Source organism: Caretta caretta, chromosome 1, assembly GCF_965140235.1.
Source record: "Caretta caretta isolate rCarCar2 chromosome 1, rCarCar1.hap1, whole genome shotgun sequence".
NCBI classification, from domain to species: Eukaryota; Metazoa; Chordata; order Testudines; family Cheloniidae; genus Caretta; species Caretta caretta.
In genome coordinates this window covers 242,339,227-242,353,504 of record NC_134206.1, presented here as the reverse complement: position 1 = coordinate 242,353,504, position 14,278 = coordinate 242,339,227, and the positions used below count along the sequence as shown (strand labels likewise).

General features: G+C 40.6%; 1 protein-coding gene across 1 annotated transcript in view; it reads left to right on the top strand.

The window, feature by feature from the left end:
• Positions 1-14,278, top strand: part of CACNA1C (calcium voltage-gated channel subunit alpha1 C) — a 706,039-nt gene that overhangs the window by 491,390 nt on the left and 200,371 nt on the right. The window contains exon 8 of the mRNA XM_048828634.2: positions 13,913-14,016. Within this exon, the coding sequence (XP_048684591.1) occupies positions 13,913-14,016 (104 nt within the window). The remainder of the gene's footprint in view (positions 1-13,912; positions 14,017-14,278) is intronic.

The window sequence follows — 14,278 nt, the reverse complement described above, 5'->3', positions numbered from 1 at the left end:
TCACAGGAAGGCAGCATCCTCACCTCTTTTCTGAGTATAGTGATGTAAAGGTCCTACAACATAGTGCAATAAAGTGCAGGAGATGGGTGATGTATTTGTGACAGCTTTGATTGTTTCTCCTCTCTCCATGCTCTGAAATACAGAAATTGCCCACTAATACATTGATCAATTAAAATTAAAATGCTTTGGTTCTCTAAGCCTAACTAAGTACCCTGTGCTTCTCAAATAGTCTGTGCCCCATGGTAATCCAGGTCTGAGTGTAGTATTATTGGTATCATTTAATCTTCTAACTTTATTGGGGGGAACAACAGTACACTCATCTGTTCTTTCAGATCACTAGAGTTCCTAAATGTTTAGGCTTATATTTTTAAAAGGGGATATGGGGATTTATCTGCCAACATCTATTAACATCAGTGAATGTTGTACTGTTACATTCCTGAACCTCTTTCAAAATTATGGGTTTAATTAAAACAGGAACTAAACACACCTGAGCCTTGTAAAGGGCCAGTATTCTTCCCCATCACAGCCTGCTGCAAAGCATACTAACATGCCATCAAAATATATGATCTGCAGGGATTTTCAGCATGAGTATATTGCAGTGAAAACCAGTTCAGCTGACTCAGTATGTACACAGATATTTTGACCTTCTGGCCTTTGAATACACATTTTAATTCTCTTCCTGCACATACACATAACACATACAAAGACCTTATAATTCTCACAATAATGTGGGCTTTTACTGACCTAAGAACAGAATGTTCAGCTGAAGCAAACACACATGGAAAATGAAAACAGAAACTGACGAAAGAGTAAAGCAATGTCATAGAGTCCAATGTTTAGACACTGAGGACTAAAAAGCACAGCTGAAGGCCTCCATGACAGGGTAGAATATCAGTAATTTAGGGCTAGATAGTCAAAAGATGTTGTTTGTTAATATGTGTTTTGGACTTTGTACAGCATCACTCGATTGGAAAACCAGACACATCCTCAGGGAATGTAACCAATGATGAAAATGTAGCTAAGTGCTAGTGTAAATAGATATACTTGACTAATTCTAAGTTAGAAAATCCTGATGGCTGCTCTAATTTACACCAGCGGGCTATGGTCCCCCAGTGATCACACACCATATGGAGATAGCCAGAGCATACCACTCCCTATTCTCGCTTCTCTCTGCCCCTACTCTTCTTCCCCGTTCTCCCTTCCTATGCCCTTCCTTCCCAGAAGATATTTTAAGAAAGGATCTAGGTATCTGTCTTATGTTTTTTTATTAAGATTATTTGTAAAATGTTTGAATCCATATACTCAGATAAAATGGTAGAAGGGGCCATATAAGTAAGTACTAGTTAGACCTAAGGAGGCAAGAGAGCATTACTTAAGATTTCTTGTCCTAACCTTGGTACTTTGAAATAAAGTGAATTTAAGGAGCAAAGCAAATAACCACTTTTAGCAGCAGCAGCAGCTAGTCGAGTGCTCTCTCCCTTTGAGTGTCATTGGCTCAGAGTGAGGTCTTGGGCTAAGCTCTCTAGTCCTCCTTTTCCACATCAGCAATTCTACTAGTGTTGCTGAGTACAAAATTATTTTTTAAAAGTAGTAAGGTTGAAATACTATCTTGATTCTTTTAAGACAATCGGGAATGAAGTTTTATTTTTAGAAAGATGTCCTATTGAGAAAAGAAGCAAAAGAGTCAATTTATTACTGTATTTTAAGGTATTCAGCAGCAATTTCATCCAGTCATTTTAGGATCTGTAAAAATAAGTCTTATTTCTTCTGTTGCTTTTTTCCCTGCCTTTGCCTTGATTCAGCTGTGAAACCTGCAGTTCCCCTGCCTTATTACCTAGCTTATAGACTCTGGAATGCCAAAAGTGTATTTCAGTTTGATAAATTCTTCTCTTGGTGCACTGAAATGTCACTTGTCTGGTCTGAAATGTCTAATACTCTGTTACATAACAGTGATTTTTGGTTCATCCGTCTCATTCTTTTTTGACTCCTTCCAAGGAACTGGCAGAAAATAACCTCCCCATAATGTATGACCCTGAATCCTGAACAAAGCCTCAATCAAGAAAAGCACTTAAGTACACGTGTAACCTTAAGCATGTGAATAGTCCCTTTGGCTTCAATTCTACTGGTAACAACTCATTGACCATTGACTTCAATGGGATTAATCATGTACTTACAGTTATGCACATATGTAAGTGCTTTGTTGGATAAGGAACCAAGTGAGAAAACCACCTAATGGGATTGTATATAGTGAATCTCTGTGGGAGCTGAAGGATGAAATCCTTATCCTGGTCCTTGGGGCAACCATGTCAGTAGGCCAAATCTAGCTCTTGACGGGTATGGTGGGAAGTAGTAGAAGTAGTCCTTTGTTCCCTCCTATATGACTTTTGGGCCATGTGTGTTATGCCCAGATCAACTGGTCACATCTCTTTGCAGGTCTGGTGGAGATCCACCATGGAAGTTTCATCCACACACAACCTCCCCCTGCCCCCTTTTGTGTACATTCTTTACCACTTTGGACACAAGCACATCAGAAATGCATCATTTAGTTGTTCCAAAGACATAAGCAGGCTAAGGAGTTGGGGGTTTCTACTGATATACAACAAGCCTCGGGCTTTGTCCTTAGATTGAAAAAAAGACTTATGGAGCCAGGGAAAGAAATGTCATGGATTTAAGTTCTATGTCCCATTCACTTTTTCCAATAATGAGCTGCCTGGGGATTGTTTCTCACCATCTATACTTTTGTGAAGAAGAAACAAGCTCACGTTAAGAGCAATGTGGTTTGGGATATATTGTAAGGTGCATAGTTACTACATTTATCAGGACATCTACAAAAAAAGGTTACATTCTAAATAGTACTGTTTAAGGGACGGTGAGAGAGATGCTATTCAAAATCTGTCACCAGAGTTTAACCAGTAAAGTTATAAATTTAGACATTGGATTATTCATATAATAAATTACATAATCACAGTTTGAGTCAACAAAGAACTGTACAGGAATCTAACCACCAAGGAGCTGGTTTACTGTCAGATGTAATTACACTTTTAAGAACAAAAAATCTTAGAGAGGAAGGGAAAAGTCAAACTTTCCTTTCATAGCAAGCCTTTTGCTTATGTTGATTGTTAGCAAAATCCACAAACTCTTAAAAGTCGAGAAGTCCCTAAAACAGCATAGTCAACACTAGCGCTGAGTGACTGATTTGCTGGAAATCATTTCCTCAAAAATTTAGCTTCTTTTCTGTTTGCAGAATGTTCACATAAAGATCATGACCTCCCCAATTTAGTTTTTATTTGAATTGTCTCAGGGCCAGATTATGATACAATACCTTACTCCTCAGCTAGCCCCCTGATGTGATGGGACTACTTGTGAAATATTATCTAGTGTGAGGAAGGATGTCAAAATCTGGCCCCCCAATGAATATTTTTCAAAGTGCTGGTGGGTTTTACTTTGTGGATCTATCACAAATAATGCACTGCAAGTATCCAATACTCAGACATTTGACATTCAAAGTGTGTTGGTTGTATTTGATTGGTCACAGCAGTCACAAGATATTGTTTTAATTCCCTGATTGGGTGAGCCTAACTGTTGTAGTCAGGAAGAGGGTTTGACAAAGCCATTGGAGCTTTAAATATCTCAGGGAAAAGCTGTGTTATAAGGAGAGAGAACAGATAAGTAGGAATTCTTGAAAATGATAAACCTTTTCTTCTCTTGGTCACACGGGCCTTGCCTGAGGCATCTTCCCTAGGAAATATAGGCTACTGTAAGATTTACTGGCTTGGTGCAGTTGAGATTTAGTGTTTCTCATCACATTGTCAGCATCACTTTTCACAGCTAAGGCAAAGTTAGATTCTTTTCTAGTTCAATGAATTGCTTCTGTGCCAGGGCTCTTGTAAGGGGCTTCAGGAACCCTGTCCCCTTGTAGTTCAGAGCAGTGTCTCATCTCACATATAGCATTTCCAATGCTGAGTCTCGAGCATGCAATCTTAAGATTATGTTTCCATGAGTATACTTGTGAATAAAATGCAGTCACTCAAATATTCATAGAAAGAGAAGACAAGTGGGAGTACGGGCATGGCCAAAGAAAATTCATTTTTTAAATCCAAACATTTGGGCCTTCTTATTTTCAGTAGTCTACCATCTGGAGTCAGCAAGTGGCCTTGATAATCTATAATTGATAAAATTATTACCTCAAATTAATAAATCTGTGGCCCTTTAATGCCTAAGACCCCAAAATTACCAAACAATGGCTGCAAAATGGCCAGTCATTCACTATGGGAACAAAAGTTTGGCTATATCAGATAAGACCATTAGTTCATTTAATCTGCTCTCTGATCGCAGTTGAGGAAAGCACTGTGACGCATGCTTAAAGTTAAGAATGTGTTTAAGCACCTTTCCTAGAGATAGGGATGTTTTCCTGAATCAGGGCTTCTGGCAGGGAGCTCATGTCACAGGAAGTTAAATTTTCCCCTGCCCCCTACTGTAGTACACTTGACCAGTTATGCAATGCCGTCCCTAGGGATGGGGATTCTTTCTAAACCCCCAACAGATAGGTCACTTCAGGAAAAATGATATTTTATTTTCCCTTATCATTGCAAGCATACCATACTTGCAGCTACAGGTGATGTTGTTGGTCATAGCCCTAGAATTTGGCTTGACCGCTTCCTGAGGCAATGAATTCCACAGTTGCCTATATGCTGCATAAAGTAGCATTTTTACTTTTGAGTTCTACATTTACTGACTTTTATTTCACTGAGTGGACCATTATTCTTGATTAATGGTAGTCTGCAAAAGGCTGTACATCTTATTATGAAGTACTTGAAGCACTTGACTTATATTTTAAAAAATACAATCACAACATTCCACAGCTATTAAAAATCAATTAGCATTTTTTGCAGCAGATAGGAAGTTAGCCCTGGTGTCCTACTTAAGTTACATTCTGCCAACCTAGAGCTCTCCTCTATTTTTCACTGGATACAGTGTTCTTTTGCTTTCTTGAATTGTTTCAGTTTAAGAGCTGCTGCTTTATTTCCTTCCTTTCCAGAGGCAGTTGCACTTCTTGATGGATGAAGTGATTCCCGTATATTTAGTTTGTCCTGGCTTTGTAGAGTTTGTCAGTTGTTTTGAGACAAGCATTGGCCCAAAATGTAATTGCATGTTTGTGTATCCTAGAGGCACCATAGTCTAGTGGATTGTTTCCACCTCAGCCACTGACTGGATGAAAGACATTCTGTATATGTCTGTTGCTGTTACTTGTTACATAGCTGAGGAAATTTGATGCGCCATCTGCCTTACTGGTGGAGAATTACCCGTTCCAATATGGCGGTGAATAGTAGCCATTCTGCCATAAGCCCACTGCACCTGACAAGAGACGTCAGTATATGAATTTCATGCTTGTAAAATGTGCCAGATTAGCAACCCTTGAAACAGAAGTCCTCTAAGCAGGTAAAGGATGCCAATAGTGCAAAATGCCATGCTCCACCCCTCCAATATGCCTCAACCCTGTTCTGGAAGAACCACCAAACCATCTCTAACAGCCAGATGGTAGATTCATCTCAATGTCTTTTCAGCTCTTGGCTTCAGCTGAAAATGCCAGTTGTGGTTGTAGTTTAGCAAACTCTACAATTAAAAGTCCCAGCTGTTGCTGCTGCTCACAGACATTTTCTGCGTCACTGGGATCAAAGTCTTGAACTGAAGTTGAAAGCTGAGATGCCGTACCCATGACAGCAAACGAAGGCTGCACTGTAAGAAAGGAACTGTTATCATAGAATCATAGAATATCAGGGTTGGAAGGGACCTCAGGAGGTCATCTATTCCAACCCCCTGCTCAAAGCAGGACCAATCCCCAATTAAATCATCCCAGCCAGGGCTTTGTCAAGCCTGACCTTAAAAACTTCTAAGGAAGGAGATTCTACCACCTCCCTAGGTAATGCATTCCAGTGTTTCACCACCCTCCTAGTGAAAAAGTTTTTCTTAATATCCAACCTAAACCTCCCCCACTGCAACTTGAGACCATTACTCCTTGTCCTGTCCTCTTCTACCACTGCGAATAGTCTAGAACCATCCTCTCTGGAACCACCTCTCAGGTAGTTGAAAGCAGCTATTAAATCCCCCCTCATTCTTCTCTTCTGCAAACTAAAACTCTGTGTAAAACAGTTCTACGCTGGCAGAATAGCTGTCTGACCTCTGCAACAGAAGTCATGACAGTGTGAATAGGCTCCTCAACTACCAACAACCCAGAATTGTCAATAAAATTATTTCAAAATTCATATCATCTCTTCTGTACTGTTGTCAAGGTTCCTTCCCCACTCTGAACTCTAGGGTACAGATGAGGGGACCTGCATGAAAAACCCCCTAAGCTTATTTTTAGCAGCTTAGGTTAAAACTTCCCCAAGGTACAAACTATTTTTCCTTTTGTCCCTGGACTTTATTGCTGCCACCACCAAGCGTTTAACAAATATAACCAGGAAAGAGCCCACTTGGAAACGTCTTTCCCGCCAAAATTCCTCCAAGCCCTACACCCCCTTTCCTGGGGAAGGCTTGATAAAAATCCTCACCAGTTTGCATAGGTGAACACAGACCCAAACCCTTGGATCTTAAGAACAATGAAAAAGCAATCAGGTTCTTAAAAGAAGAATTTTAATTGAAGAAAAAGTAAAAGAATCACCTCTGTGAAATCAGCATGGTAAATACCTTATAGGGTAATCAGATTCAAAACATAGAGAATCCCCCTAGGCAAAACCTTAAGTTACAAAAAGACACAAAAACAGGAATATACATTCCATCCAGCACAACTTATTCTGTCAGCCATTTAAACAAAACAGAATCAAACGCATATCTAACTAGATTGCTTATTAACTCATTACAGGAGTTCTGACCTGCATTCCTGCTCTGGTCCCGGCAAAAACAACACACACAGAGAACCCTTTGTTTCCCCCTACTCCAGCTTTGAAAGTATCTTGTCTCCTCACTGGTCATTTTGGTCGGGTGCCAGCAAGGTTGTCTTAGCTTCTTAACCCTTTACAGGTGAAAGGGTTTTTCCTCTGGCGAGGAGGGATTTAAAGGTGTTTACCCTTCCCTTTATTTTTATGACAGCTGTATTGAACGATATTGCCAACATAAACAGTGTTGTTTATTTCACTCCTGGGGGGGAAGAATGACCTGATGTTTGTTTAGAACAAGGGACTTGTGTTGCACACCGTAGAATGTGAGACTTACCTCACCTCAGAAAGGTAATTATGCAAGAAACGTCGATCTGGAATACAGGGTTGTGTGGAATTCTGTAATACTTGCATAATATGTTGACTGATATGCAAAGTAGTCAAAATTATTCCCAAAGTGTACAGCTGTTCTCCAGATTTTGCAAAAAGATAACCCATGTATAACTTCCCACAGAGTCTCACTAACGGCAATACAGGTGAGTCGCATCATACACGCATTTAACTTACGCGAATTCAACTCTACGTGATTGGCCAAAAAAAAGAAAAATAACAAGATACCTGTAAATAGTGCTGGCGATTCCTCCCACCATTCCACTTAATGAGCGTATGCCCCGGAGCGAGCATGAGATGGGAGACATGAATCTGCTATTCCCTCAGTCGGTCTCAGTTCCCACGTGCCTCTATAGTGTGAGCATCTCGCCGCGCTGAGTGTGATTCTAGTGTTTAAAGATACTGTATGTATTTTTCATACAACATGGCCCCTAAACGCAAGCCAACTACTTCATCTGGTGCTCAACCGAAGAAACAGCGATCTGTTCCAATGCTGTTCCAATCCTGTTCCAGGAAAAACTGGCTGTGTTGGACTCATTGAGACACGGTATGTCGGTCTCCACTGTGGCGCGTAAATATGACTGCAATGAATCTAGCATCCGTGCCATTTAGATTCGAGAGAGAGAAATTCGTCAAGCCGTGGCATCAAGTGCTCCAATAACTGCTAAGGTGACAAGCCAGGTGAGTGATAAGACTTTAGTGAAGACTGAAAAGGCATTAAACTTATGGCTGGAAGACATGAACCGTAAATGTGTGCCTATCGATGACAACACGTTGCAAGAAAAGGCTCTTAGCCTCTATGCGCTGTTCAAACCTCCCACCGAAGAGGGACAGCCTTCTGATGAGAAGGAATTCAAAGCCAGACAAAGTTGGCTTAACAGTTTTAGGAACCGCTTCAACCTCAAAAACGTGCAGACTACTGATGAAGCTGCATCTGCCAATGAAGAGGCAGCAAAAGCCTACCCCGAACAATTAAAGAAAAGCATAGAAGAAAAGGACTATCTTCCAGAACAAGTTTTTAATGCTGATGAGACTGGGCTCTTCTGGAAAAAAATGCCCAACTGCATTAACACTTCAAAATCAGAAAGACAAGCCCCTGGCTTCAAAGCAGGGACCTTAAAGACCGTGTGACTGTGTTGTTTTGTGGCAATGCGGCTGGGCATTTAATAAAGCTGGGCTTGCTCTATAGGGCTGCAAATCTCCATGCCCTAAAAGGCAAGAACAAAATCTCCTGCCTGTGTTCTGGCAATCAAATAAAAAGGCTTGGGTGACGGAAGCATTATTTCTGGATTGGTTCCACAAGTGTTTCATTCTGGAGGTCAAGCAGTACCTCTAAGAGGAAGGACTTGACTTTAAAGTGTTGCTGATTGTAGACAATGCTCCTGGATGCCCTGCAGCACTCCAGTTTGCGCATAACGACGTTGAAATAGTCTTTCTCCCCCCCAATACCACCTCCATTCTCCAACCTCTTGACCAAGGTGTGATTCATTGTTTCAAGACCACGTACACAAGGCTTACATTCTCACGGATACGTAGCACCATGGATGCTGATCCCAATCTTAATGTGATGGAGTGTTGGAAGTCCTTCAACATTGCCAATTGCATCACTTATATTAAACAGGAAGTGGATGCAATCAAGCCTGAAACAGTCAATGCATGTTGGCAAAATCTATGGAAAGAATGTGTGAATGATTTTAAGGGTTTCCCGACCATTGACAAAGAAGTGAAACTCATTGTTCAGGTGGCCAGGCAAGTGGGTGGTGATGGCTTAGTCGACATCCTTGAGGAAGAAACTGAAGAATTAATTGAGAGCCATAGAGAAACATTGACTAACGAAGAGTTAGAGGAACTGATAAAATCGTCTATAGAAGACGAAGGTGATGACAATGAACAGGAAGAGCCAGCAAGTTGGAATCTTCATAAATTTGCTGAAGTGTTCCAAGCAGCGAAACACTTGAATGATTTAATTTCTGAATATGATCCCTCTATGGAACGAAGCCTCAAAATCACACATAGTATTACGAACAATTTGACACCATAACAAGAAATGTTTGAGCAGCTCAAGAGACAACAGTGACAGTTGCTGATCACCATGTTTTTCAAGGAAAACAACCAGCAGCAGATGAGCCTACGCAATCAACTTCTCGAATTGAACCAGAGCCAACCACTTTGTCTACGACTCGCTCTCCATCACCCAAACTCTCTGTCTCCTGGATCAACATCAAGCCCTGACGACCCTCCTGTAATTACCCCCTGTAATTAAAAATACAGTACTGTAAAATTATATTTTGCATATGTACTCTTTATTATATACTGTACATTACTGTATACATTATACATATTACTGTACAGGGTTGTATACACAAAACCATATACAGTATACTATACTTATGGGTGATTTAAGGGATTTTGAAGAGTAATTTTGACTATACGCGATTTTCGCCGTATGCGCTGACTTTAGAACCTAACCCCCGTGTAAGATGCGACTCCACTGTAGTGCTTTGCACTGCCATAGCTCTTTACAAACATTGATTTAATCTCTTAGTACCTCTTTGAGTTAGGTTAGTAGCCTGTTTTGCTGATTGGGAAGCAATGGTGAGATGAAGTGACTTTCCCAAGGTGACCCAGTGAGCATGCAGCAGAGCTGGGAATAGATTCTGTGTTTCCTTACCCCAATTCTGTACCTTACCCATAAGACCATCTTTTTTAACAAATGATACATCAAAGCTAATGTACAATAATGTACTAACCTTATTATGATTCCTGAGAGTAGTAAAATATATGCATCTGAGGATGTGACAGCTGAGAAAGGGTAGGCATTTTGACATGGGAAACAGAATGATTTCTGCAAACTATCATATGTAGGGTCTCACCTGCTGTTAGTTATGAGGTCAGGTGGAAATACTATCACATGCAATCTTTCGCATGCAAGCTTGCAGTCACTATGCCCTCTATCAGACTACATAATCACTTAGCCTACATAGTATAATAGTCCCATTGCAAAACTGTAAAGTTAGTAGATGATCCGCCTTTCCTGTTAAGGCTCCTGGTTGATAATAAATGTTTACCTGGAGAAAGATAAGGGAAAATTTACCCTGCAACCAGAAGGCCCAGACAGCTGTAAAACAGAAACTGGAAATGTAACCTTTAGCATTGCCTATGCCTATTCTTACTGGACAGCAGCCACGTAAACCATCCTGAGTCTCAGTCTCCAAACTTAATGGCATATAGACAGTAAATCTCTTTCAAGTCCTGCTGTGACCTTGTGCAGCTTCTCCACTTCAGCAGGATAATTAGCAAAAGCCAACTGTACCAGTCCAGTAAGTTCTGCAGTGACAGCCTCCAACTGCCGTCAAGGGGTATGTTTGAGATGAATGTCTGAATGTTCACCAAGCTTTGAAAAATAGCCAAGAAAGATTTTGGACCGGGCACAGATTCAACATGCTTTTTGATACAAGTACAGTAACATTGTTCAGCTGAGAACAGTCTATCCCAGACTTTCAAGACAGCTCCACTTTACAGGAAGAATTCCCAGATACATGGTGACATGCAATCTTAGCTGAGGATATAAGGCCTTCCTGAGTGATAGTACATTGGTGCTGTTGTTTTGGGCAAGTGTATGTATTTTTCTTTCCACAGTCTGTCAAACAGTCCATAATCGCTACCCTATCCCTTCTTCCCTCCCCCAAACCCGGAAGACATTCTTCATGGGCAGGTAAAGTAGGTGAACCTGTCTTTTTAGCATTTTAAACGATTGCACCAAGTCTTAGCAAACTTCTGCAATACAGAAACTATTGTATTGTCACTGAACACCTCCTTTCTTCTTTTGCCTGTCCCTTACAACCCAATCCTACAGTGTTTGGAAAACTTTCCCCTCCACTTGAAGCCAATGAGACTTGAGGGTACTCATAATTTAGCAAGATGCTCTATGATAGAGCCCAGGAAGAAACATAGTAAATAATGATCAGCTCCTTACCAAATACCAGTGATTTCCGTACACCCAATGAATTATTATAAAATTAATGCTGCTTTCACTCAGCTTTTTCATTCTACATAAGACTGTACATTGTAAAGGAGATGAAAAATTGAGGTCCTGATCACTTAGTATCCGAATCGCAGATGTTCTACAGTGCCAATGTGTGGCTCCCTGATTCTCAGGGTCATTCTGTGCTGACTCCCATGGTCAACAGTACCAAAGGGACATACACTAGTTAGGAATGTTAGGAGTACAACATGCTCTGGCCATGCCATTCCATTCCCTACACTAGGATGGGGTTGGAGCTGACATCTCCTCCATGCCAAAACAGTACAAAGGCCAAGAATGCACCAGTGAATCTGGCCCATAGCAGTTAGCATACACTTAAATCAGCTTTGCAAAATTCTCCTCAACCAGTGTTCTAGGCTGAGTAAAAACATTTTGATGGGTAAGTAACGTACTGTTAGTTTTTTTCATTATCATCGACCATGATTAAGTGCTGTCAAGTCATTTTTGTGCCTATGCTGGTAAATTTTATGGCATTTTTCCAAATGATTTATCGTAATTAAAAATCCCATGCCATTCTTCATATAAGTAGGGTGTTAACTCGGATGTTCTGGCCTAATTCCAGGTTGGGCAATAACGTTCAGCCCAAATTTCCCTCTGTGGTTTCAAATGGATATCTTATTCTTCCTGTCCTGAACTGCTGGGTAGTGCTGCTGTGCTCTTGAAATAGTTGCTGTGTTTCACTGCAGAAGTGACTGTATTTCAGTGCAGGGAGAAGGGAAGTCTATATCGTTTGTTTTATTGCATAATCCTTCCAATCCTTTGGGATGAAAGATACTAGGTAAATAGAAGACATTATTTCTATTATTTATAAACTAATGTAATAACAGGGAACAATTCTACACATGTATTCAAGAGAAAACTTAGAGAAGGTAGGAAGAGGAAGCCCTGCACTTGTGAAGGGAGGAGAAGAGTTCAAGAGCTCTTTTCCAGGCACAAAACCTATAAATCCTCTTGGGAAGAGAGAGTTTCACTGAGACAGATTTTGAGTTCATTTTTAATGAGTTCTTTCCTGTTATGCTGCAGTTTAGGGATCCCTGCATAGAGACATAGATTTCCCTATTGACTGTGGACTATTGCCAAAGAAAGTCATCAAATTACAGTTGGAAAGTTATGAATTTGGGACTTTAAAGACTGTACAATGAGAGGGATATGGATGAGGTACTTTTTTTCTATAAAGAACTCACTCAACAAGTGTTACTTTCCTACCTCGGCCTATTGAAGATTTGAATTCTTTTCCTGAGTAGTTATGTGGCTTAGTTGTCTTTTCTAAGTTGGTAATGTGTGAATGCCCATGAGCTGAAGAATTTTATGATCTGAAGGAAACAAATGCTTAAGTTGCCATAGGAGGAGCAGTTTCTATACCATACAGCATAACATTTTCAAAAGCATGGTCAGTGGGACTTAGGCTCCTAAATGACGTAGGCACATTTGAATATGGAACCTAGACTCTCAGATAAAACACTTTGGTACTTTTGAAAATTTTGCCTACAGTCTATTTCTTTGATGGTGCCATCTCTGCCTTGGAGATAAGTGTTTATGAAATGGGAAGGCTAGATTAATGCATCAAACTATGAGATGTCTTCACTTGAACATCCCAAAATATGAATTTCTAACAAAACTTTTAAGATAAGGGTGAGCCCTTGAACATAGTATTTGTATGTACCTGAATTGATATGCAGGCTGCTCTTCATATAGTGCAGGTTCTGTGCTCAGATGACATTATACTTAAAACAGGCTGCTCTATTTGAAGTCACCTGCATTCATGTCAAAGCTGGAAATGCACTCATGCCATTCAGTTGCAGGGTCTCCGACTGACGTGTGCAGGAATCACTAAGTTGCATGGATGGCCTCTATAGACAGAAGGAAGTTTAGAAAGCGCTTTACAGCATCAGAAAATGGTGGGCATTGGCAGGGCTTTCTTCTCAGGCCTGGTCTACACTAAAAAATTAGATAGCCCAGAATGATGTAGCTAGGTCTGTGAAAATTTCACACTCTGAGCACTGCAGTTATGTCAACCTAACCCCCAATGTAGATGCAGCTAGGTCAATGGAAGAATTCTTCCATCAACCTAGCTACCGCCTCTTGGAGAGATGGATTAGGTACATTGATGGAAAACCCTTTCCATTGATGTGTGAAGCATCTGAGCCTCAGTGCTACAGCTGTGCCACTGTAGTATAGACAAGGCCTAAAGGACACAAAGACTGCCATGACTATGGTAAACAGTGTGAGAATAACCAGGAAGTTGCCATTAAAAAGTCAGCATTTGCCAACAGTTACCACTTACTACTATCTGAGGTACAACAGTTCTCACTCTACTTAGAATGAGAAATTACTTCTTATCTGAGATCACAATGTGTGGTATGTGTTGGCAAAAGCTGATTCTATAAAGGTGACCACAGAAGGTCATACCTATGTGGAAACAGGTAGAGAACAGAGGAATCAAAGGGGAAGAAAGAGAAGTGATGACATCGTAAAGAAGAAACATTTGGTACATTTATGTGTGAATAACCAGAGGCTCTGTTTACAAACCTTTCCATCTGTTCCTTCGCCTAATCAGTTCTGCTTTCTCTCTCTGTCTTCTAACTTTCCTTCGTCTTTCCAGATGCAGGACGCTATGGGCTATGAGTTACCATGGGTGTATTTTGTCAGTCTGGTCATCTTTGGATCCTTTTTCGTTCTAAATCTGGTTCTTGGTGTGTTGAGCGGGTAAGCTGCCAGTTTTTGATGTCCTTTTTCCGATGCTGCAGGGCAAGACTCCATAATCAGGGTTCTTTCCAGTCACCAGGATCCCTTCCTTCATTCCTGACTCACCTCCATCCAAAATAAAAGTCTGAATCCAAGGAAGTTTTTACATTGGTTTTGAAATAAATAACTTCAAAGTTTTTCAGCCAAAATAACTGTGACAACAAAATGTTACTCTCTAATGAGGAAATTCAACCTCAGTCCAACCAAAATATCCAGCTCCAAC